Source organism: Parus major, chromosome 2, assembly GCF_001522545.3.
Source record: "Parus major isolate Abel chromosome 2, Parus_major1.1, whole genome shotgun sequence".
NCBI lineage: Eukaryota > Metazoa > Chordata > Aves > Passeriformes > Paridae > Parus > Parus major.
In genome coordinates this window covers 30,561,281-30,583,784 of record NC_031769.1, presented here as the reverse complement: position 1 = coordinate 30,583,784, position 22,504 = coordinate 30,561,281, and the positions used below count along the sequence as shown (strand labels likewise).

The following is a 22,504-nucleotide window of genomic DNA, read 5'->3' as shown; positions in this document are numbered from 1 at the left end:
TTGACTCTGCAAAATTGAACTAAAATGCTGAGAGCAAATGGAATTTCCCCATGATTAATTCAAATTTTTTCTTGGATTATTTTCAGACTTCTTATCATAAAGCAATCTACAATGTATGTAAGTATTGAGTAGTATATATTTGATAAATAGAGAACTATATGAACCATTTAAGTATGCTTTCGTATATACATGTATACTGAAAAATGTATCCTTTCCTCTTTTCTATAAATGGGGTAGCTTAGACATTTTCCTCTTAGAAAAAGCATATTAATAACTGTGTTTATTTATTAAAAAACAATTAAGAAGTGATAGATCCAAAGATTATCCAAAGTCATGGTGGTGGATGCAGACAAACTTATCAGAATCAAAATACACTATCACATCTAAATTTATGAGTGTAAAACAATTGCTGTGAGGCCCTAAAATAAACCCTAAAAAAAATAAAAAAGAATAAAGAGAGAGAGAGAGAGAGAGAGAAGAAAGCATTAAAACATGACACTGGAAGAGTCCCAAAAGAATTGGCATCAATTCATGGAAAAAGTTGTCCCAGGTCTCAAAGTATGTGTGAAATAAGGAATTGAAGAAAATAGTGTGTGTCTGTATTTGGAATCCATTTATTCTGGCTAAAACTACATTACTGAATACTGAAAAGTAAACCACATTACAGATATCTCTTCATATTGCTCTAGAATAAAATATGCCACCCATTATAGTTTTATTTCCATATTCAGTCGCTGATATACACTTTATTTGTAGTAAACACGTATAGTGGGTTTATAACCAAACCTATTAGTGCTGTGTAAAGTGTTAGTTTTTGGCTGAGTTTGCTTTGAAGAAACACACACACTGCATTGTCAGGGATATGTTCATATGAATAACAGATGTGAAAATGGGAACTCTGCTTACCATTTTTAGTGTGATTTCATAAAAGGCATTATATGTAGATGTCCGAGACATAAACTATTTTGATTCCTGAAAATGTTAACTCCTTGTTTAAAATTTTCCACATGCCATCCAAGAGGGAAAAAAAAATGCAGATTCTCCTAATTCAGTCATGGTTTAGGTTCTTCTCCAACCTGTATGTTTCTTTTCCATTTTTGCATATTTGGGATAAATATTTCCTGTTTCCTGAATGTTTTTCCTTCACTCCAAAGCTTCTTGCACTGCTAATATCTAAATGAAGAAATCTGTCCCTTGTTTACTGCATAGACCCTTTCTTGAAGCACTTGGCTGCAAGACTGGGCTCCCCGGTGCCTATCTGGAGATGCCTGGAGATCCCAGGTAAAAATCTCCAAGAATTATTTGTGGGACTGATAAACTAAACTAGTGATCTCTTTAAGAAACATAAAACATCCAGAGTTGAATCCCTTCACCTGATGTAAATGTAAATGTAAATGCAAATACATACTCTGACTAAAAACTGATACTCAATTTCAATTTATGGTAAGAAATAGGCACTTCCCTGATGTAGTTCGCTGCCTGTTCCAAATGCAGACATTTGGAAGCAGAAGAATCATGTCCTAGAGTACTTTAAATGCAATCTGATTGATTGCTTCAGACCCAAATGTCTGCAATTAAGTGATAAGTGCCCCACAGCAGTGCCTCTTCCCCCTTGTTACCCTCCTGCTAGAATAACATGTGCATTCTCCAGGAATGCTGCTTGCAGTGGATCAAATACTGGGGACTTCTTTTTTTTTGTTGGGTTGGACTTGAACAATAATTTCCACAACAATAGACATATTCATACAGTCGTTCTTTCAAACTTCAAGGACCATAACAAAAGGGACTATTCCAGTGGTGATTGACTGCAAAGTAGTTTTGCTTTGGACAACACAGGAGGGAGGGCAGTAAAAACACATTCTGTTCATAAGGATTAGAAAGAAATGAGAATGTTACTCCCACGGAAAGCGCAGTGCAATGAAAAGTATATCGGTCAGTTTAAGCAAGACCACAAAAACTATTTGTTGAGCTAACATGACCTTAAAACATCTTTCTGTGAAAGCATTCAGTACAGACTGGCATCTTCAGGAGAATTACAGGAAGGCTTAGCAAGTTTGCTTTGGAGCTTGTGGTACTGATGTCACTGTGCAGGCTGGGGATAACTCCAGCAGATGTGTGAGCTTCCCTAAGGCAACAACAAATTATTAATTCCAAATGACATGCTTCAGGAAATAGTTTCTGGGCTTAACTGCTGATGAACCAGGTAGGTAATAAAATGCTAAAATGAGATAATTGCTAGGGTTTCAAGTAGATAGGAGCTGCCTGCACTCTGGATGACAAAGCACAGCACAGAGGCAGACGAAAGTAATCCAGTGTAAATTATTAATTTAATGAATGCAGTGACCAGTATTCTGCTGAGAAATTTGTGCTGATTTTAGAAAGTAATTATTTAGCTTTGCTGTTGTTTTTTCCACTTCCCCTCTCATCTCTGCCTGCGTTTGGCAACCAGATCACGCGGTGCAGCATCTGTTGTGTGTGCTAGGCAAGGTGCTTGAGGAGGAAAAGCAGTCCAGGCAACTGGAAGAGAACAGTCAGGAAGAGCCATAACCCTGGAAAATGTTAGGGAGATGGGCAATCTGTGGTGAAGCTTATATAAAGGGCAGCTGGAAGGTTATGAATGATAACAAAGCAACTGGGTTTTTCTACCTTTGCATCTAAAACTACCAGTCCTTTACTAGTACCTAAGGATCAGGACTAAACAAAACAAGACCTTCAAGTGCATTTTGTAAGAAGAAACTATACAGATGCTGTCTGTGACCTTGTTACCCAGCTGTTACTCTTCTTTACTACGTTGATGATTTTAAAATACTTTAATGTCTCAGACGTGGGGAAGATGTGTTGTACAGAAATCTGGTTTGTCTACACACAGCAGCAGGGATACACAGAAAGAAGTAAAGTACAGGGTTTCATCCAGTGTTTTGTCCAGTTTATTCACAGTGTGGATGTTGTTCTAGTGACTGTCAGAGCACATTCCTCTAATATTATCCAAATTCATGAGTTCAAGAGTTTGGTAATACCTTAGAAAAGCTGCCACTGCATTTCCTGCCTCAGCGAGACACAGCCACATCTTCAGCTAAACTGTGTGAACTTTTCTGCTCTCCATGGAATCACAGGTTGGTTTGAGTTGAAAGGGACATAGAAGATCACCTAGTCCCAGCCTCCCCACCATGAGCAGAACACCTTCCACAGACCACTTTGTTCACAGCCCCATCCACCTTGGTCTTGAGCACTTCCAGGGGTGGGGCATCCACTCTTCTCTGGGCAGCTCATGTCAGTGCATTACCACCCCCATGGTAATGAACTTCTTCCTAATGTCTGCTCTTTATCTACTCTCTCAGTTTAAAGCCATCACCCCATGGCCTGTCCTAGTAAAATGTCCCTCTCCAGCTTTCTTGTCTGTCTCCCTTAGGTAAGATGTTTGTTTCTCCTTGGAAAAGTCGAGTTCCCTGGGCAGAGTGGCCATGGTTGCAGGCAGAAGATAAGCCCTAAATGGGAGCCAAGCTGGAGCATTGCTCTCATAAAAACAAACTTACTCAACCCCAAAAAACCCCTCTTTCCAGAAGAGACTCCCTTTGCCCCACCCCTGGCAAAGAGAAGGTGGTATAGAAAAGCCTTCAGGTCCTGGTCAGGCTCCCTCCTGGCTACTGCAAAAACTAACCCTGTCCTGGCCAGAACCAGGACATGTTTATAATTACCTTTTTTTTTTTTTCTGAAATGTTTGTCATGTGCTGCTTTATATCCCAGGTATCAGAGTTAAAATCTCCCCTAACCCTGCACAAGTTCTGGTGCTCTCCAAACGTGCCCACAAGATGTTGAGTCACAGCTGGCATCACTGGGGAGGGGACCTCACCCCTAAAATGACTGCCACAAGGATAGGGGTGAAGGGAAAACATTGGCCTGTGCTTGTCAAGGAACACCAAAGGCCTCATTCATGACTAGGAGAGGAGCACTTAGCTCAGACACTTGCTTAATGCCAGCACTGATCTAAGTCTCCTTTGGAATTTTTAAGATATTACTTCCCAGAAAAGAGGGTGAAGACTTCAGAGAAGGCATTTTGAAGGAAAAATTGAGCATTTACTTGGTAGAGCAAACAAATCCTCTGTCAGGGTTGATTCTTTTGATCTGTGTATCACATAGGGCTTGGTGCTGAAAGAGGTGCTTTTGACATACATTTCTCTCTTAATTTAGGTCTGCTTTTAATCAGAGCATAGCCAGTTTGCAAACTCTATGGGCATACCCAGCCAGGACGGTGAGGTGGATGGTCTGAAATAAACTGTCAGAGCACAGAGTTTACTATTAATGCCTACAAGATGAATATATTATCGCTTTGTATCTCATGGAGTCAGAAAGGCCATCCAGCTCAGCCTGTGTGCTAGTAGGCAGGCACAGCAGTGTCGAGGGCCCAGCTCTCTGCACTGCTCCTGCAGAGAGAGAGGGGTTCTTTTCATGGCACCAAGGGTGTTCTCTGCTCGTGGTGGCCCCGAGGCAGAACAAGAGAATTATCAAAGCAGTTTACACCTCCTCTGCACCTTGACCATGGATACAGCATCTTCCTCGGGTCCCTGAGGGTCAAGCTGGCTGCTACACACAGAGGTTGAGGCCTGGCAAGAGCCTCAGGGTGGGGAGCTGCTTCCAACCTCCATCACTGGAAAGCTCCAAAAAAATGGAGACTGGGGATGGGAAAGGGAACTGGGCAAAAATTACCCACTGCTAAGTAGTGGATATAGTACATGCTGAACTAACTTCCCTTTTTTATTTTCTAAATTGAGAATCAAAATCTAGTGCTTGTAATTTTAACTCCAGTGCAGAAACAAAGCAGGGAGAAGGGAATTAATTTGACCTCACAATAGATAATTGGGAATATAATAAGGGCAGGCACATACTATGGAACTGCTATCACAAGAAGGTGAAGAGAACACAGAAGAGGGGTGCCTGAACGAGTAAAACAATCCTCTTGAAACAGTCTCTGAGAAAAGCTTTGAAGGAGAACAACTGTATTTATTTTGGCAAACCTGAGATCAGATTTTGTTCTGTGTATTCTATTCCCCTTGCAGATTCAGATGCTGGAAAATAATTGAAATGAGCAAAAGAGATGGTAATTACTGTAAATTTGTCTGCTACAATCTGGAAATTATAAAGTATTGCAGGTTGCTCCAGGCTATTAATCCTAACCCAAAGCCACGTGCAAAGCCTTGGAAAATTGAAATGCTTCAATTGGGTTTCACCAGGCAAAAACCCCCAGCTGCTGAGTCACTCTGACTACACAGCACATATTCTTCAACAGTGAAAGGATGTATTGCAGCACCCTGAGGAATATATCAGAGGAATAACAAATTGTTAAAGTACATGTATAAACAAGCTTTGCCAACACTTTAAAAAAAAATCTCTGAAATGATTCATAGAATAATAGAATCATTTAGAATGGCAAAGACCCTTTAAATTACCAAGTCCAAATGTTAACTTAACACTATCAAGTCCACTACTAAACCATGACCCTAAGTATCATGTCTATTAAAAAGAAAGGAACTTATATTGAGAACAATTTTTCCCTTTTTCTTTATTTAAAGGAAAAGCTGTTTATATGGTTGACAGGAGTCCACTCCAATAGATGCCATCCCCCAAGACTTCTGAAATTATCTTGATGGATACAAAGAACAAATAAATTCTGTTAGATAAACATTTGGAAAATATTAACAAAACAATGGTATCTTTTATGCAGTTTATCTTGATATGGAGAGGTTGTAACTATTATAATTATTGTCTGAAATAGAGTACTGGTTATCCAAGAAATGTGTGAAGCACAGTAATATGAGAAATGTGGCATAAAGTAATGAAAAAAATGAAACCGATGTATCAACATCCTTATCTTTAACAAAATCTTTTCTTATGGAACCTCAGTTTTTAGTAAGAATTGATAATCAACTTGAACTAAGGAAGGCTTTAAGACTTCATCTGGCTGATGAAGAAACGCAAAGAGCAATTACAAGCACCAGCTTGTTGTTGACACCACTGCTGTCATACCCTGTGTTACCACCTTGGTCTATGGCAGCTGCTCTGGGCCAGGGTTTGGGAGGACAGGGAGAGCAGGGTACCCACCTGAGCTGTGGGTGAGACTACACCAGGTCTGACACCCTCCAGAGCATGTGACACACACCAAAGATGACACATGCAGTCCCTAGGACTCTTCTGTGCACCTTCTGTGACCCAGCACCGTGCTCATCCACATGGGTGTGTGGGCCAAGGGCTGTGCTGGATACAGCAACCAGGCTGCAACACAGTTCCTGCTTGGTCAGCACAGCCAGCTGGAATCCTCTGTAGAGCTTTTCACGTCTTCCCAGAAAAAAACAGAAAACAAACCAAAACAAACAAACAAAAAACCAAAACAAAAAAAACAAACCAGCTCAGCAAGTGGTACTAATTAGAGACTTGTGCATTTACAAGGGCATAGTAGTGTCCCTCCTTTGCCAGCAGCTGGCTGTGGGTGCCCTGCTCGACCACCCTGCCATTCTGGATCACCACGATGATGTCGGCTGTCTGCACGGTGGACAGGCGATGAGCAATGACGATGCAGGTCCGACCTTGCCGCGCGTTATCCAGAGCTTTCTGGACAATCTGCACACAGATAACATGACGATACTGTTAGCACCTGAAAGGGCTTCCCTTGTCCCAGGAACTACATTTGGTTTCTCACTCTCTTATCACCTGAATACATGTCCCACAGATACACAAGTCAATGCACACAGGACACCTTTACTCAACAGGATTTCTCACTGAGGTCAGTGAGCCTGATCAAACAAATGTGAGACGTGGAGAAGTGGGTTCTTGGGCATCCAGCTTGAGTCAGAACACAAATTTAGTATTTAACACAAATAACATCTGATAGATAGGATGACAACTGAGAAGTATCACATCAATGTGGAGTTTTATACTTAAAATTTCAGATTTTCTTCTACTTTTTTTTTGGAGTTTATATAAACAGCTTTCTAATATAGTTCAGTTCAAGCCTTTCAGGTAGAAAAGATACTGTGATACACCTGACTTGTTTCACAATTGAGCATTTGTAGCATGTTTGCTTTAATTTTATTCTACAGAAAGCAACTAACCATGTACATAGGCATAAGTATTTCACATAACAGTTATTATTCACCTTTTCACTTTCTGTGTCAAGAGCAGAGGTAGCTTCATCCAGAAGCAGAACAGCAGGATTACGAACCAGAGCACGGGCAATTGCTATTCTTTGTTTTTGACCTCCAGAAAGTTGTGTTCCTTTCTCACCCACCCGGGTATTATATTTCTGGATGTTAAAACATTTAAAAAAATACCAGTGAATACTCTTAGAGAAGGAAGACTAGAAAAGCAAAATTCATTAATGGCTACAAAAGTTAAGCAATTTCATCTTGAAAGAAAGAATAGTGCAAGTGGTTTTAAGAAAGCTAAGGCTTTATAAACATGTCTCGTACAAGCAGCTGTGTGTACAGCCACACATATTCATACCCAGTCTGAAAATTAACTCTCTCAAAGGCTGGAATAGGTCTTGAATGGTGCAAACAGTGAGACATCCACAGAGCGTATGATAATAAGATTAACTGACAATTTAATGCTTACTAACATATGCACAAAGAACTTGATGCTGCACTGCTTCTGAATTAAGAATCTCAAACATTATTAGTAGTAATTGGTAGCATCAGTACCCTCAGTTTCAGGTACCCAGAACTACAGTGAAAACAAACTATCAAGGCATTTTTCCTTGTTAGAACCAAATTCTTGCCAGGCATGAAGGTCAAATGTCATGCCATTCACTTTTGATTTACTGCCCCTTTGTATTTATTAAGGAACACTCCCCCCTCTGCATATCCATTCAATTAGAAGTAGATTTTGTTTCACTAAATTTTTTTAGAAAAATAAAATGTCTTTATCTGAGTAACCTGAAGAGGTTCTGCTGTCAAAGGAAAAAATATATAAAGAAATTATTGTGAGCACTTACTCATACATAGAACATTCTATCACTTCCCTCTCCCCACCTCCCCCTCAGCCCCCAAATATTCTGAGTTGTCTACCACTGTAATAATGGAATAATTGCATAATAATGGAATAACTGTAAAAATGGAAACATGTCTTTTTTTTAACAAACTGAAAAGGATTTAAAGCTTGAAACACATTGATATTTCAAAATAATAAAGGTTACATTAGGGGAAACAAAAGTATTTCTTTTTAATTTGATCTATGCAAGTGAGCACTACCTTGATTTCTCTGTATCATCCCAAATATATGATCTCACTGTGAACATCACTGTCTCTTACCTCTGGCAGTTTTTCAATGAAGGCATGAATATTAGCTGCTTTAGCTGCTGCTTCAATTTCCTCCTGACTAACCACTCTACTGTTGTCTCCATACTGGATGTTTTCAGCAATGCTGCAGTCAAACAAAATGGGCTCCTGTGACACCAGGCCCAGCCTGGATCTCAGCCATTGTAAATGCAGAGATTTGGTATCAAATCCATCTGCTAGCTAGAAAAAACAACAGAAACATGATGCCAAGCTGGCTCCTGAGCTCATCCACACATACCTGCTGTAAACAGGAAACAATTCTAAGACAAAGCCCATTATGTGTTATTTTACCAGATGCAATTAAGTAAATTTTTTGCATGGTAAATGGAAAGAACCAGCAGAATAGATGAAATATTTTCCCGCATTAGTTTTAATTTTGTGTTCTTTTACTTCCATTTGCTAGCAGGCAGAAACAACATGCAAGTAAACAGGTTGTTCTTGTGGTTCTTCCAGTCCTACTGACCACAGGAAGCACCAGGATGCTCATGGGAAAGCCTGTCCCTTAAGAAGCTGAATACAACAATAAATATTCTCAGCTGTAGGTCTTTTGATTGTATGCCCTCCAAAGGAGGTTTCTTTCAACTTTTTATACCCTTTAACAGGGGTTGCATCAAAAAGCCCATTGGGACCTCCTGACACAATAATTGTCTCCTGGTGGCACAAAAATTTCTATGTGAGATTACATTTATGTTATCTGAAGCATAAATCTGTGTCCCTAATATGTTAATTCACATCAGCAAGAAAACTTAGATACTGACAAGCATGGTGTTATCATTTCCTCCCCAGGGCATGGGGAGCCTTGGGGAGGAAATGCAGTTGGACATGGCCATTCCTTTCCCAGGCAAGAGCTGTGAACTGAGGAGGCACACTGTGCCAGCATGGGTGCCACTGCTGGTATGTATGGGCAAACACAGGGTTTGGGGACTGCCCACAGATCCACTGGAGACACAGCCTCAGTAACTCCCACCTCTGAAAAAGCATCTCAACAGAGGGACTGCCAGGCTTGACAAAAGCCTCTGAAACCTTAGCAGATAGAGTTCTGTAGATTTAATTACTATTAATAGCCACACAAATCTATTCTTACCACTTGTCCTTCCACAGGGTCATAAAATCTCTCCAAGAGCTGAATGGATGTGCTTTTGCCACAGCCACTGCTTCCTACTAATGCCAGAGTCTGTCCTTTGTTAACCTTCACACTGAGTCCTTGCAAAACCTGAACTTCTGGCCTTGTTGGATATACAAAATGGATGTTTCTGAATTCAATGTTGCCTTCAAAATGGCTCTGAAAAGCAGTAGAGAGTTCACATGCTCATATTAACATTTATTAGCCTTAATTATAACAACACTCATTAAGACTTGGTTATTAAAATGAGAGATCCCAGAAAGTTTGGGGAGGTGTTTTCAAGAGTGTTTTCAAAATTCTTTTAAATGAAATATTGGACTGATCATAGTATCACTTGTTATAGGATGATCTGTAAGTCACTACATCCTTTTGGAGAAGTTTTATGCATCTCTTGTGTCTATTTTTCACTTCAGCTTTGAAAAGAATATCACAGAAGCACAGAGTAAGCTGAGGTGGAAGGGACCCTCCAGGATCAGAGTCCAGCTCCTGGGTCTGCACAGCACCATCCCCAAGAGTCACATCAAGTGATTGACAACATTGTCCAAACACTTCTTGAACTCTGTCAGGCTTGGTGCTGTGACCACTTCCCTGGGGAGCCTGTTCCAGTGCCCAACCACCCTCTTAAATAAAATAGACAATATCCAGATTTTTCATTTCTAATATATTTAATTAAGACACTTCTACTTGTGAGATCAAGTGTATCATTTGCTTTCCCCATCTTACCCTGCAGGTAGAATTTGAACAGATGTAACACAAGGTCAAAATCAGAGATAGCAGAGCTAAATTCTTCAGTAGGTTATTTATGGACACAAAGGACAAACTGTGTTTTAAAAAGCAGTGATAATTATTAATTAGCCATCCTAGCCAGGCTGATATTCAAGCACAAGTGGAAGAAAAGGGGCACATGCCAAAGCTGCTGCCTGCCTTGTTCTCTGGGATATGAGCCAGCCCCCTGTACATAACAGCAGCACCACTAATACATGCTCTCACAGCAGGTAATAATGTAATTTGATGGACTCAAAGCTTTGCTTAGTCACAGGCATCACTGGCAGTTAAGTCCAGTCTACACTAAAAATGTTTTCACTTAAATTTCATTTTACTGGAGACCTTCTGCCAAGACTTTCAATGTCTGTGCCAGAGAACCCTGGTTCAAGAAAATATGCAAGTATGATCAGAACTTTAATGGCTGAAAATCCTGTATATGAGCTTGAATTTATAGAAAACTGGATTATGGCTTCCTGAGTAGGAGCTACCATCTAAACCTACATGAGAAGTTAATTTTAAATTTAGATGAACCTGGATGTGCCACTGTAATCCTTCTAGAACATATAAATTGAAAGAATTATACACAGAAATTTGACAAGTGCTGAGGTCAGCCTCCTCAATGACAATTTTGGTTTAGAAGCAAGGCTCTGGGGAACATTTGGGTGGTTTTTAATTTCACTTTTTATTGTTTTTTGCTTGTTGTGTTTTTCATCCCACAACTTTAGAACAAACTAAATTATTCATTAAGCTTGTTTTGACTTCACAAGAGCACATTTTTAATGGTAAAAGTTTCCATAAATGGAATAGGATGGCTTTTGGTAAAGCATCTGACTGTAAAGGAACAAATCTCTTATTTATAAAATAATTAGAAAAATGCATTAGTATTTTATTTCTCCTATAAACCCTTAAAGATACAACAAAACATTTATTTGAACTGACATTATCTGTGTTTTTCTGAAGCCATTTACACTGTGAGTCAGTAGAATGAAAAGTATTTTTTAAAAATCATTTAGAACAAGACTACCTTAAAGACCATACACTTTTGTCTGAAACCTAGAAATAATATGGTCCCTAAATAAGTCAGTACCACTACTTATATAGCATTGGTCTTTTGACAGAATCACAGAATGGTGTGGGTTGGAAGGGGCCTTAAAGAACATCTAGTCCCTGCCATGGGACCACCCTTCACTGGACCAGGTTGCTCAGAGATTCATCTAACCTGGCCTTGAACACCTCCAGGGATGGGATATCCACAGCTTCTCTGGGCAACCTGTTCCACCATCACAGTTAAGAATTCTTTTTCCAGTGTCTCATCTAAGATATTATACTATCTTGGTTTGAATCCATTCCCCCTTGTTCTGTCACTACACACTCTTGTAACAAGTCCCTCTCCATCCTTCTTGTAGGCCCCTTTCATTAGCTCATCCTAGTTCAGCATCCTTTTCTGACACCCTAAGAAATGGACACCTGAATACACTTGCTGATAATAGATAATTACTAATTTAGTTTGTTACAACATTTTTTCCTGTGAAAAAAAGAACTCTCCTTCAAAAAAAAAATACACCAGAAGCTCAAAGAAACAGATCTCCAATATCCTCCCCAAACCCCCATACAAAATATCACCAACCCTTACCAATTTTTCACCTTGTTCACTGTAACTGTCGATTACAGGTTTTCTGCCCAAAAGTTGAAAGATTCTTTGAGCTGATATTCGAGCTTTGCCATAGTCTGGTGCCATGGAAGAAGACTGACCAACATTCATAGCTGCAAACACGACAGCAGAGAAGACTCTAAAAAGCAAAGGACAAGGCATGATTCATTCCAGGTAGAACAACGCCTTCTTTTCCAACTGTGTAAAACATACCCCCAGAATAATGTTTTTTAGCATCTTTAGGTTATAATAATTCTGGAGCTTTTCACACTCCAAGATGTCATCCAGTATTCGGAAGGTCAGCTTGTTCCCATAGCTACCAGTGGTATCATATCACTTCTTTTTATAACACCTTCTGCCTGGATGGGACATCAAAGGACAAAGGCTTCTCCAGAGTAGGTGGTCTAAGCTTGCTGCTCACTCTTGCTGTTTCACTGCCCAATATGCAGAGTACCTTTCTCCAATACTTCCCTTATGCCCAAAAGAACACTCCCAATCAGACAGAATTTCTGGATTCTCATGCCCCATTACCTCTGTAATTTGAAAAAATAACTTGCAAGCATTGAAATCACTACACTAAACTATATAAACTGTGTACTGATTTTGATCATTTTTACATTTTATAAAATATACTCACATAAATACATTTTCAAAGTTGGTCAGACAATTAGCAATGAGCCATGCTCCAAATCTGAAGGCTGCTGCATGAATCAAGTATTCTGAACACTGAGCTATTCCATAGGTAAATCCATACAAAGGGGCTTTTTTCAGAGATTTTCTGATAAAAGACGAGACTTTCCATAAATTACTTGTAAAAGAGAAACAACAGACACTGGCTGGGGGATAGCCAGACTTCTGGAATTAAGTTTTCAAGAAATCCAGGTCATCCCCAAAAACACAACAAATCAGCCCACAACACACACACTCATAATCAATCCTTTCCAGACCCTAAGAGCCTCTGGCTTCATGACACAGAAATGCCCTTAGGACAGAAAGCAATTAAATCCTTGATCCTCAGTTATGTTAAATTGAATCTTTTATAGCAGGGCAGGTCACAAGAGCAGCTAGTTAAAATGAAATAAGTTTATAACTACCCCATATGACTCATTTTATTAAGAAAACAAGCAGGCTCCAGCCTGGCCTAAGGACTGCCGCCAGGCTTCCACCAGCTCATCCCATCTGAGTGGAGCAGAGGCGCATTGCTGGGAATCCCCAAAGGAATTCAGACTATGCCATCATTTCTCAATCTATCCCTCTGGAAAGGTTTCAGTTTGTATAGCTAACTGAACTCACACCAAATAAGAATCTGGGGAACTCTCTGTCCTCATTGTTTAAGATGCTGTCTTAGGAAGAGGAAACATCTTTTCAAGTCTGAGCTGTAAATCAGACCTGTGACAGCCCAAGCAAGCATCCTGACCAAATCTGTGCTTTTAGCAGTTCATCAGACATTAAATTTTAACACCATTTTGGCTGAGGACAGATTGTGCAATACATAATTTTCAATTCCCTCTTTTACATTAGAAGCAATTTAGATTTTGGGTTATTTTATTTAAAAAAAATTGAGATAGGAAAATCTGGCAACTGCAGTGATTCAAATGCATTTCAGTGGAGAAAGGTCAGAGGGGTGTAGTGGATCAAACAGGGAAATGTATGAATTTATTTTCAAGGTTTCAAAGTCATATGAGGGGAATAAAACTGCTTTATGTTATAAAGGGTGTGGGGGAACTGTCAGTTCCTAAGTTAGGTAGTATCAGTGCAATACACTGACTTGGAGTGAACATATACCCTATATTGTAGGCAAACACAATATTCTGTAACACATACGCAGAGAATGCAGTTTATAAAGTGTTTGCATAATAAAGACAAATCCTTAAATATTTTTTTCAATTTGCACTTAATGTATATTAAAATATAGAGATTACATACATTTCAAGGCTATTTGAACAGCTTCACACATTTCAAAACTATTTGAACAGCAATATTCTTCTGGGAAGAATATTGATATTCTTCCCAGTCTTTTGGATATTGATTAGGTATTGATTACAAGAAAAATATTTAGAGTAAACTTGAAAGACTAAAGTGTACTGTAAAGACAAAAACCCACCTATATGTATGATTCAAACTAGCAACATATCTTTCATAAAATGCTTCTTCCTTGGTCAGTGAAGCTACAGTTCTTATGTTTTCAACTGATTCTGTTGAAATCTAAACAAACAGATTAAACAAGAGGTAATCTCTTACAATTGCAATCTACAAGATAGCTTCTGAACACTTGATTTTTGCTTTCATTTATTATTTTAGATCAGAACCTGCTTGCTTAAGAGTAGGGATCGAGGTGAAGGGAAGTACTGAGCAATGGAATTATTCATCAGCGGTGTCTTCCCTAAGCCACGGATTGTGGCCCTCATGAATTAAACCCAATGTAAGAAAATGGGGACCAGCAGTAGTAATCTGGACAAAGCTTGCTCTTTTGCATGGCCTACTTCTGCCTCCTGGAAGAGCACTACCAGGTGAATAAAGACAGTACCTTGGAACTCTTGAGCACATTAATGGCTTGCCTTTGTGACAGAATAAAACGGTATCAGTTTTGCAACACCTCAGATTGCAGCAGAGCAGTGCAGAGCCCCATTGCTCAGCCTAGACACAAGGTGGCATCAGTGCTGGGGCTGTGTCTGCTGCAGCGGCCACTGCCCAGAAATCCACTATGGAGGCTTTCAAATCCATTTTTATATTCTAATTTCCAGATGCTTTGTGTTATCTGTATTTTGCTTTTCTTGAAGGTATTTAGAAATTTCCCTTAACACCCTTCATTTATCTTGGAGAACTGAGTCAGCTAAAATATAACTACAATATTGTCCTTAAAAGTGATCTCACACAAGAACTCTGTAGTTAAAATTGACAAACTTACTCTTCCAGCCTCTTCCAAAGCTTTTTGATCTTCTGCAGCATGACCAGACATAGAGCTGGCATTCACAGCATTTGCACCAACAACAAAAGGAACGCAGGCCAGGACAAGCAAAGTTAGCTGCCAGCTATATACAAATGCAATAATGATGGCAGTGGCAAGGGAAACAGCAGTCATAGTCATCAGTGCAAGTCGGCTTCCAGTTGCCTAAGAAAACCCCAGAAACCCCACAAATATGTCATTAGATTTTTCTTTTCATTGCTTAAATTACCACTTCAAAATGCTGTAGTCAAAGCCAAAGGTTTGGCTGGAAAATGAAACCATGTGCAATCACATGCGTGGACATTATGCACCAACTTATGCAACCATTCCTAGAGATTCCTCACACCTGCCAACATTCAGGCCTTCAGGAGGTGTTAATGTAGTCTAGAGAGCTGGATGTGACAGTTGTTCAATGAAATGTATCTGGGACTTCTCACACTACCCAAGGAAGAGAAAATTGTGACCGCTGTGACAGTAGGTGAGGAGGCAGTGAGATGTCCAGCATTAGGGAAGAGGGGCTTGGTTCTAACAACAGCCATCCACTGAGGCCCTCCATACTAACAGTGGTGAAAGATATGCATCCTCAGCTTCTTACATTGCTGCACTTGAGTTGTGTTCCTAGAAAAAGGAAATCTGAATTTGGCCACCCTGCAGAAGTGCTTTATCTCACTGGGATAATGAGTAGGAAAGATTAACTCTGACTGAAGAATTCCCACCTCCTCCTTGCCTGTATAACATTTTCATCAAAATATTTTCAAAATGAGAGTTGATTAGTATCCAGCATCTGGGTGGGCTCCAATCTGAATAAACTACTTCTGCAAATAGCCCTGTGGAAATAGTTCATCTTCCGTAGAACTCTTCCTTAGAGCTTGGCGTGATGGTAAAAAACCAAAAACCCTTGGGTGGGAAGCAAATATGCTTTCTTTTGCCAAAGGCTTTCCTGACCTGAAAAGACTTTTCTTGTTCAATAAATTTAAAATATTAACAACTAAACCAATGCCAAGATGAATTGTTGCCATATGTTCTAGAGGTTGCACATAAAGATGGATTTGAAAACTTCAACCAGTGCAGCATGAGGCATGGTATTGACTTACTGACGTCTGGCACTCCAGGAAACACAATAGGTCTGGAGACCCATTCATGCCCTTAGTTTTTTTAGGGAACTCTGTGCAGCCCTCCTTTTTATTGCCCTGACAGGGTGATAACTTTTGCATAACTTTAAAAGATGAAAATGACTAAATTTTGTCAAACACTGTTTTATCCTTGCAAGCCCTCAATGAAGAATGATTGGAGAGAAACAAAAACCAATGGAGACTGAAAAATGTGGGGATTAAAGGACTAGTGATGTTCAAATATGAAGGGAAAAAAAAAATACTAGAAAACTTTTCCCCACAAGTCCTGCAGTGATTTTGTTTTCCCCAGCAGAGACAGGAAGAAACAGAAATGTTTGGCAGATTGTCAGGTTCTGCTGATGAGGTGAGCAGTTGAAAGAACTGTGCAGAATTTGCCAAATTCTCTCACCAGTGTCCGGTGACCACCTCTCCCCATTTCCCTTCTGTGGTGCTTTTTAATTATGCTGATCTATTTCTTATTTTTTGCAAAGCACATTTTGTGGCAATGGGAAGAAGAGTTCTCTTCACTGAGGTCTCTGTATCCTTGTATCCTCTGCAAATGGAACCTCTTTGTGGCATTCAGGTGACACCCATAACAGGGTGCAAAATCCTGGGATCCAGTGTCTGTGGTCCAAGAATATATGCAATTTCACTTTGCATGGTGAAATGGTCTAAAATTATGATATATTTAACTTAAAAACTTGCAGGGAGGTAACATGAAAGGTACCCAAACATCCGGGTTTTTGATAGTTGTTGGTAATTATCAGCTGGAAACCATTTCCAATGTGTCTGTAGCATGCAATGTAAATGCATCTGCCAGTCTGCGGGGTCTTCTCTTTTCTGAAAAAAATCTTTGAATTCTTTGCCAATTGTAATTAATATTGGTAAGGAAAAATATATTTAAAAAATACACACAAAAGAATAAACATACGCCTTTAACTTGGGAAGCATCTGTAGCAAGACGAGTTAGCAGAACACCAACAGCATTTTTCTGGTCATCATACCATCCAATCTCCTGCAAGAAAAGATATGGATTTTTCTTTCAAAAAATTACAGGAAGATACAAAACAGGATGGCTAACTGAATATTCTCCTTGCATAGTCAGTATTTCCAAGTAAACAAAAAGAAAAAGCTTAAAAAACATTATTTTTTATGGACATCTAATTGTTCATAATCAAAGTGTTCTTGGCTGTGATGGTTTCCTGAACATGCCTATTTAGAAACTTTTATTATAACCCCCATTTACCTAACCTCTTCAGGACCAAGGGATGCCTAACTATTTTCTTACAAATTACCTATCCCATCAGCTATAGAATCATAGAATATCCTGAGTTGGAAGGGTCCCACAAGGATTTTTACATACAGAAAGGAAGCTTTTTTTTATTTGCCAAGGTTATGGTAGGGTTCTTTTTTTTTTCCAGCCACCAATTTACTGTCTTCTGGTCCCTTTCAGATGTTTCTATGGACACACAGGTTCTTGTCCACAGCCATTGCTCTCTCGATACCCTACCTGCCTATTTCATACCTGCTGAAGTAATGCTCTGAAGGACAAAGAGCGCAGTCTCATGGTAAGGGCTTCCCCAGACTTCCCAAACATGAATCCCTGGGGGAGGAAAAAGAGTCACATTTTCTCATCTGGTGCTGTAAATCTGTTTATAAATCTGCACAAAATAAGGAATCACACCTTCAAACCCCCGTGAATATATATGTCCTGGGAAAAGCATAATTCACATTCCTGAACCTAAAACTTGATTTTCTCACAGAAAGAAAGCAACATAGCAAAGAAGGCATCTATATATTACATATTTGTATCACAACCACCCAAGCAAAGGGAGATTAAACTTTTCTGGTCAACCTTGCACACACAGACAGCAGCACTACAAGATAAATAAACCTGTCTGCTGATTTGTTTCCCTATCCTGGCTGTGACCAGAGACACTCACTCACAGCAGTCATACCAATGGATTTTTATGATACAGACATCAGTGGGCATGAAACATCTCCTGCAAGCTTTAAAGTAGTCCTAAGAGCACAGCAAATGATGGAATTTATTCAATGGTGTGAAAAGCACCATCTACAATGGAAAGAGTGAGTCTGCTTTCTACTTTGGCAAGAATCTATAGACTACTCAGTGAGAAATATCAGTATTAACTTTGACTTTTAAGGCCAGACCCTCAACTTTGATTTCAATCACACTGAATTAACATTGCCTTCAGTGGATTTTTTAAACCAAGAGCAAACATAGACATAATGCTTGTTAAGGTAAACAAACATTAAACCTACACATCTCAGGAAGACCCTGGCACTTGTGCATATTTTTGTAAGCTCTGCTTGTTTTTTAACTTCTTAGATTGTGTTGATAGATATGAGTTATACCTGCAGCCTGCATCCTGCTGGAGAGTTCAGAGCTTTTAAAATTTCAGTGTAGTGACACTTACTTGGATTATGTATGCTGCGAAGATAATCACGCCAAGTAAAAGAAAGATTAAAGAAAGCACCACAGTGTTTTTACTCCTTTTTTCTGGATCTCTTTCTTGAAAAGCCTGTGAAAGGAAAAAAAAATCCGCAAAAATGAGTACGTAGACAAGCACACATTACATTATTCAGCCTTCACCTCAAGAAGCTAGTCTACTTTAATTTCTTTTAGCAAGTATCCTGGATCCTCAAGTCAGTCTGCAGTCAACCTTCTGTTGAGGACCCAGTAGATAGTCCAACTTTCTGTTTAACCTACATCACACTAATTTGTTCTCCCAGATCCATCAATGTTCCTCCTTTCCTCTGCTAGTCAGATGCAGTTCCACTATCCTCTCCTTCTAGAGATTGCCTTCAACATTTATCAGTGGATGTATTTATACAAGTTAATTCCTCTCAGAGACTTACATGGAAAAAACAGAGTGGTTGAACATGAGGGAAGCTCAAGACTGCAACTTCCAGTTGCAAGAAATAAAAAACAAACACAAACCAAATAAAAAAAAATCAAAAACCTCCCCACCCCACCAAAACCCCCAAAGAAACAAAACCCACAAACAAACCAAAAAACAACCCCCCAAAAAAAAAAAAATCAAGAAAAACCCTAAAAAGCTTACCCCAATGATTTTTCCAAATATAACAGCAAATGTTGGATTGACTGCACCTATGACAGCAGCAGCAATCATTCCCAGCAGTACATAGAACCACTCAGATTTGTTCAGAGCCAGGATTTTTAAGTAAGGCACAGCAGGGAGATTTTCTTCCTACAAGAAAAAGCTGTAAGTTTTCCTTGGAAAGTTTCAGAGCATAAAATTCCCCAGAGAGTGGGTGCTCATCAGGCCTTGAGCAGTGAGCTGTCTTGGTAAAGTGCTGAAAGCCCTCTCTGCACTCAGATCAAACAAACACGCTGGAGATTTGCTGCTTTGCTGTTTCATGTCCTAGAGCATCAACTGCACTGTAAAAATTTGGAGGCAAGGAGGCAAAAAACCTAAAAAAAGGCTAAGCCATAAGGGGAGAAGGGCCAGGACAGCCCACTGAAAGTCAGATAGGACTGGTCACCATGAATGGCAGCTAACATTTCAGTCATAAAGAACTGATAAGTGTCACAGTTCAGAGGACAGAAGAGATCCCTCCAGTTGAGCTAAATGCCAGTGGGCTGGCAGTAGAACAACTGGGTAGAGAGGTAATTTGTCTCTTTGACAAACTACATCCAATGAATTACCAAAACCAGGAGAGAGGCATATGTTAGAGTCAGTTAGCCTGTTTGTGCTTTGAAAGCACAGCAAATTTTCTGTCTTGATTTAACACCTTATTTAAGTGTCTATGCCTCCAAAAGGATATTTTTGGAAAAACAAGTAATGAAAACATCAGAAATGAGACAAAATATTAATCAGGATTATCAGCAAGTTGCTCTTGCTTCCTGGTTATTTTATCCTGTGTTTTAGATGCTGAATGAGGGTGTCTAAGCCTCAACTAAAAAACTGGGCTGATTTTTCTGAAATAATTACAACTGCTGGATGTTTGACTTTGCTTTCTGAATGTGATAAACATTGTTCATGCTCAAGAATACACCCACCTCTAAGATCTTAAGCAGTATTAATATAAAGCCAAAATGATCTTTTGAAGTTACATGACTTTTTATATGATGGTGGGAGTGGGTCCAGCTTGTTCTCACTATTTGAAATATTCATTGCTTGGAAGATGTATTTTAGAGAGGAGGAGTTTAATCTATAGATTAAACTATACTAAGGATTTCCTAACTATTTTAAATATTTCAGATGAGATTCTAACTTCCACAAACTTGGAAGAATTAATAATTTTACTTTGGAATTTATCTTTTAGTTCTTCACTTCAAAGGTCTTGAAATGAGGCAAAACCCTCCAAAACTAAAAACTCACACAAGCTTAATATACCAAACCATTCTTATAATATGTTTAATGAAAAAAAGTACTACAAAATAGAAAACAAAATCAAATTTCTGTTGAGCGGTGCATGCCAAGTCTGATCCAGAATGCACTAAAAATCTGGTCTTTTTGATGCTATGAGTAAGTTTTATTCAGCTTCGATGAAACAAAGTTTTTCTTAACCCCAAACTTCCTATGTGACATTTATCAATGTATGACATATGCCAACTAAGTTGTTTTATCTGTAAAACTGCAGCATATACTAAAACACAGAGTAACAGCTCTTTTAATGGAAATATTCTTCAAAATGCCAGGATTTTTATTTTCTTTTTTTTAAAATTTACCTAAATGTAGTATGATACTCCAAAGTGCCTCCAATTTTGGGATTATATTACCCTGCAGTATTTGCAACAGTAAGTACCAGGGAGTAAAGAATCTTGCAAATGAAATCCCATAATTAGTTTTAATTAGATAGAATTAAAATATCTGTGCTACTGAAATAATACTCTTAAATTGTACAATACAATGTGACAAATCAATAGTATTTCCCCATGAACTCAGTAGTGTTAAAATTAAGATCTTTGTTGAGCCAAATTGTCCTGAGATACTCAGTCTACTGAGTAACAACTGCAATAGCACCAGAGAAAAGGTTTCATGAAAGACAGCTATCTAGAAGTCATCCAAGTTATGTGCTTTTTTTTTATGCTTACATCTTATAATTAAAATTTTAATTCTAATACCAAAATTTTAATTCTAGTACCAACCTCCACCTCCTCTTTTTCCTTCTTTTTCCCAAAGGGATTTTTAGATGAATTCCCCTTCCTCTTATATCTGCTGGATCTTCTTTGAATGCTGCCTCTCCCTGGTATCACAGATGTTTCAAAATCATCTTGAAGAATCAGTTCTTCCACAGGATTTATGTTTTCCTCATATTCCTCAGCTCCTGTGCCTTCACTATCTTCTGAGGTGCCATCATCTTGAATATCACTGCTACAACCCTAGTTCAGGATATACAGTTATAAGGCATTTTGAGTAGAAAGTGGGTTTTTTTTCCCCTCATGAATACTGCTGTTTCAATAGTATAACTGCAGTTGTCTATAAGCCATATATACTTCAGTCTGCAATTGCAGAGCAGCAGACTATTTGATTCTCATTTTTTCCCTCTTCATTTAAAGCAGTCTATGGAATCCACCTAGAATCTAACACCTCTGTGGTTATGCCATAATTATACAGTCTGTGCCTTAAACTCACTTATGTTTTTGACACATTGGATTGCACAAATATCAAACACTTGGGGTAAAACCCCCAAGAATTCCAGGCCTGTGTCTGTGCCCAGACTAGAATAACTGGGCAGCTGCCAGCTGAACAACATGCAGGAGCTAGAGAGAGAAAATGGCTCCACCCATCATTTGACCACTCTGTGAAATGAAGAAAGTAAATAAATTTGCCTTTACCTGCTGCATTACAAGGGAATAGTAGACTCCTTTCTGCAGCATCAGTTCACTGTGTGTCCCTTGTTCAACCACGATTCCTTTCTCAAATCCAGCAATAGTGTCAGCAGTCCTGATGGTAGACAGTCTGTGAGCAATCACTATGGTGGTACGTCCAGCCCGAGCCTTACAGAAACACACAAAACCCAGTTACAGTTAAAATGTGCAAGAAAATAGCACAGAGGTAAAGTTACTTTAGTCACCTGTAATATATAGTTAATAAAAACTTTAAAAATACTTTTATTTTTTTTAAAAGCAAAGATTATTATTTTTTCCCAGTTTCATGCCCTTGTTTAGCAGTCCAAGGACAGTTATGCTTGACTAATTTAGGTAAAGCCACATTAATGATTTTAGACAGGCAACTATTAAACACCATAATTGAAGTTTATTTATTATTCAACTTTTTATAACACTTGAACTGTTTGAGCCACAGTTGCTCACAAAGTGTTTTCATGTGCATGTAAGCATATGGGAAAATGCCACGATAATAGTTAAGATCTTTCTGAAAACACAGCTAGGACAGCAAATATATAAAGAACAGATATTTTCTTTATATATTGTCCCTGCAAATTTTTGGAAGTACAAAATCAGCATAATTTCTGACAAGACTTTGCAGGAAAGCATAGAGGAGCAAACCCAAATCAAAAACGGATTTGAACCACTCCCTTCTGAAACAAACTTATTTGACAATAATCCTACTGGGGTTTGGCAGGAGG

General features: G+C 39.0%; 1 protein-coding gene across 4 annotated transcripts in view; it reads right to left on the bottom strand.

The window, feature by feature from the left end:
• Window positions 1-5,527: 5,527 nt before the first annotated feature.
• Window positions 5,528-22,504, bottom strand: part of ABCB5 (ATP binding cassette subfamily B member 5) — a 50,127-nt gene continuing 33,150 nt past the window's right edge. For 2 of the 4 annotated variants that reach the window (XM_015619402.2, XM_015619404.3), the window contains 14 exons: window positions 21,753-21,914; window positions 21,063-21,296; window positions 19,012-19,158; window positions 18,364-18,468; window positions 17,451-17,528; window positions 16,857-16,940; window positions 14,775-14,978; window positions 13,971-14,071; window positions 12,504-12,644; window positions 11,849-12,005; window positions 9,412-9,609; window positions 8,301-8,507; window positions 7,148-7,294; window positions 5,528-6,612 (listed from right to left, as the gene is read on the bottom strand). In XM_015619402.2, coding sequence (XP_015474888.1) covers window positions 6,415-6,612; window positions 7,148-7,294; window positions 8,301-8,507; window positions 9,412-9,609; window positions 11,849-12,005; window positions 12,504-12,644; window positions 13,971-14,071; window positions 14,775-14,978; window positions 16,857-16,940; window positions 17,451-17,528; window positions 18,364-18,468; window positions 19,012-19,158; window positions 21,063-21,296; window positions 21,753-21,914 — 2,163 coding nt within the window. In that variant the 3' untranslated portion in view covers window positions 5,528-6,414. Of the gene's footprint in view, window positions 6,613-7,147; window positions 7,295-8,300; window positions 8,508-9,411; window positions 9,610-11,848; window positions 12,006-12,503; window positions 12,645-13,970; window positions 14,072-14,774; window positions 14,979-16,856; window positions 16,941-17,450; window positions 17,529-18,363; window positions 18,469-19,011; window positions 19,159-21,062; window positions 21,297-21,752; window positions 21,915-22,504 lie in introns of those variants that run through there. The other 2 variants (XM_015619403.3, XR_001519701.2) reach the window with 2 other exon arrangements.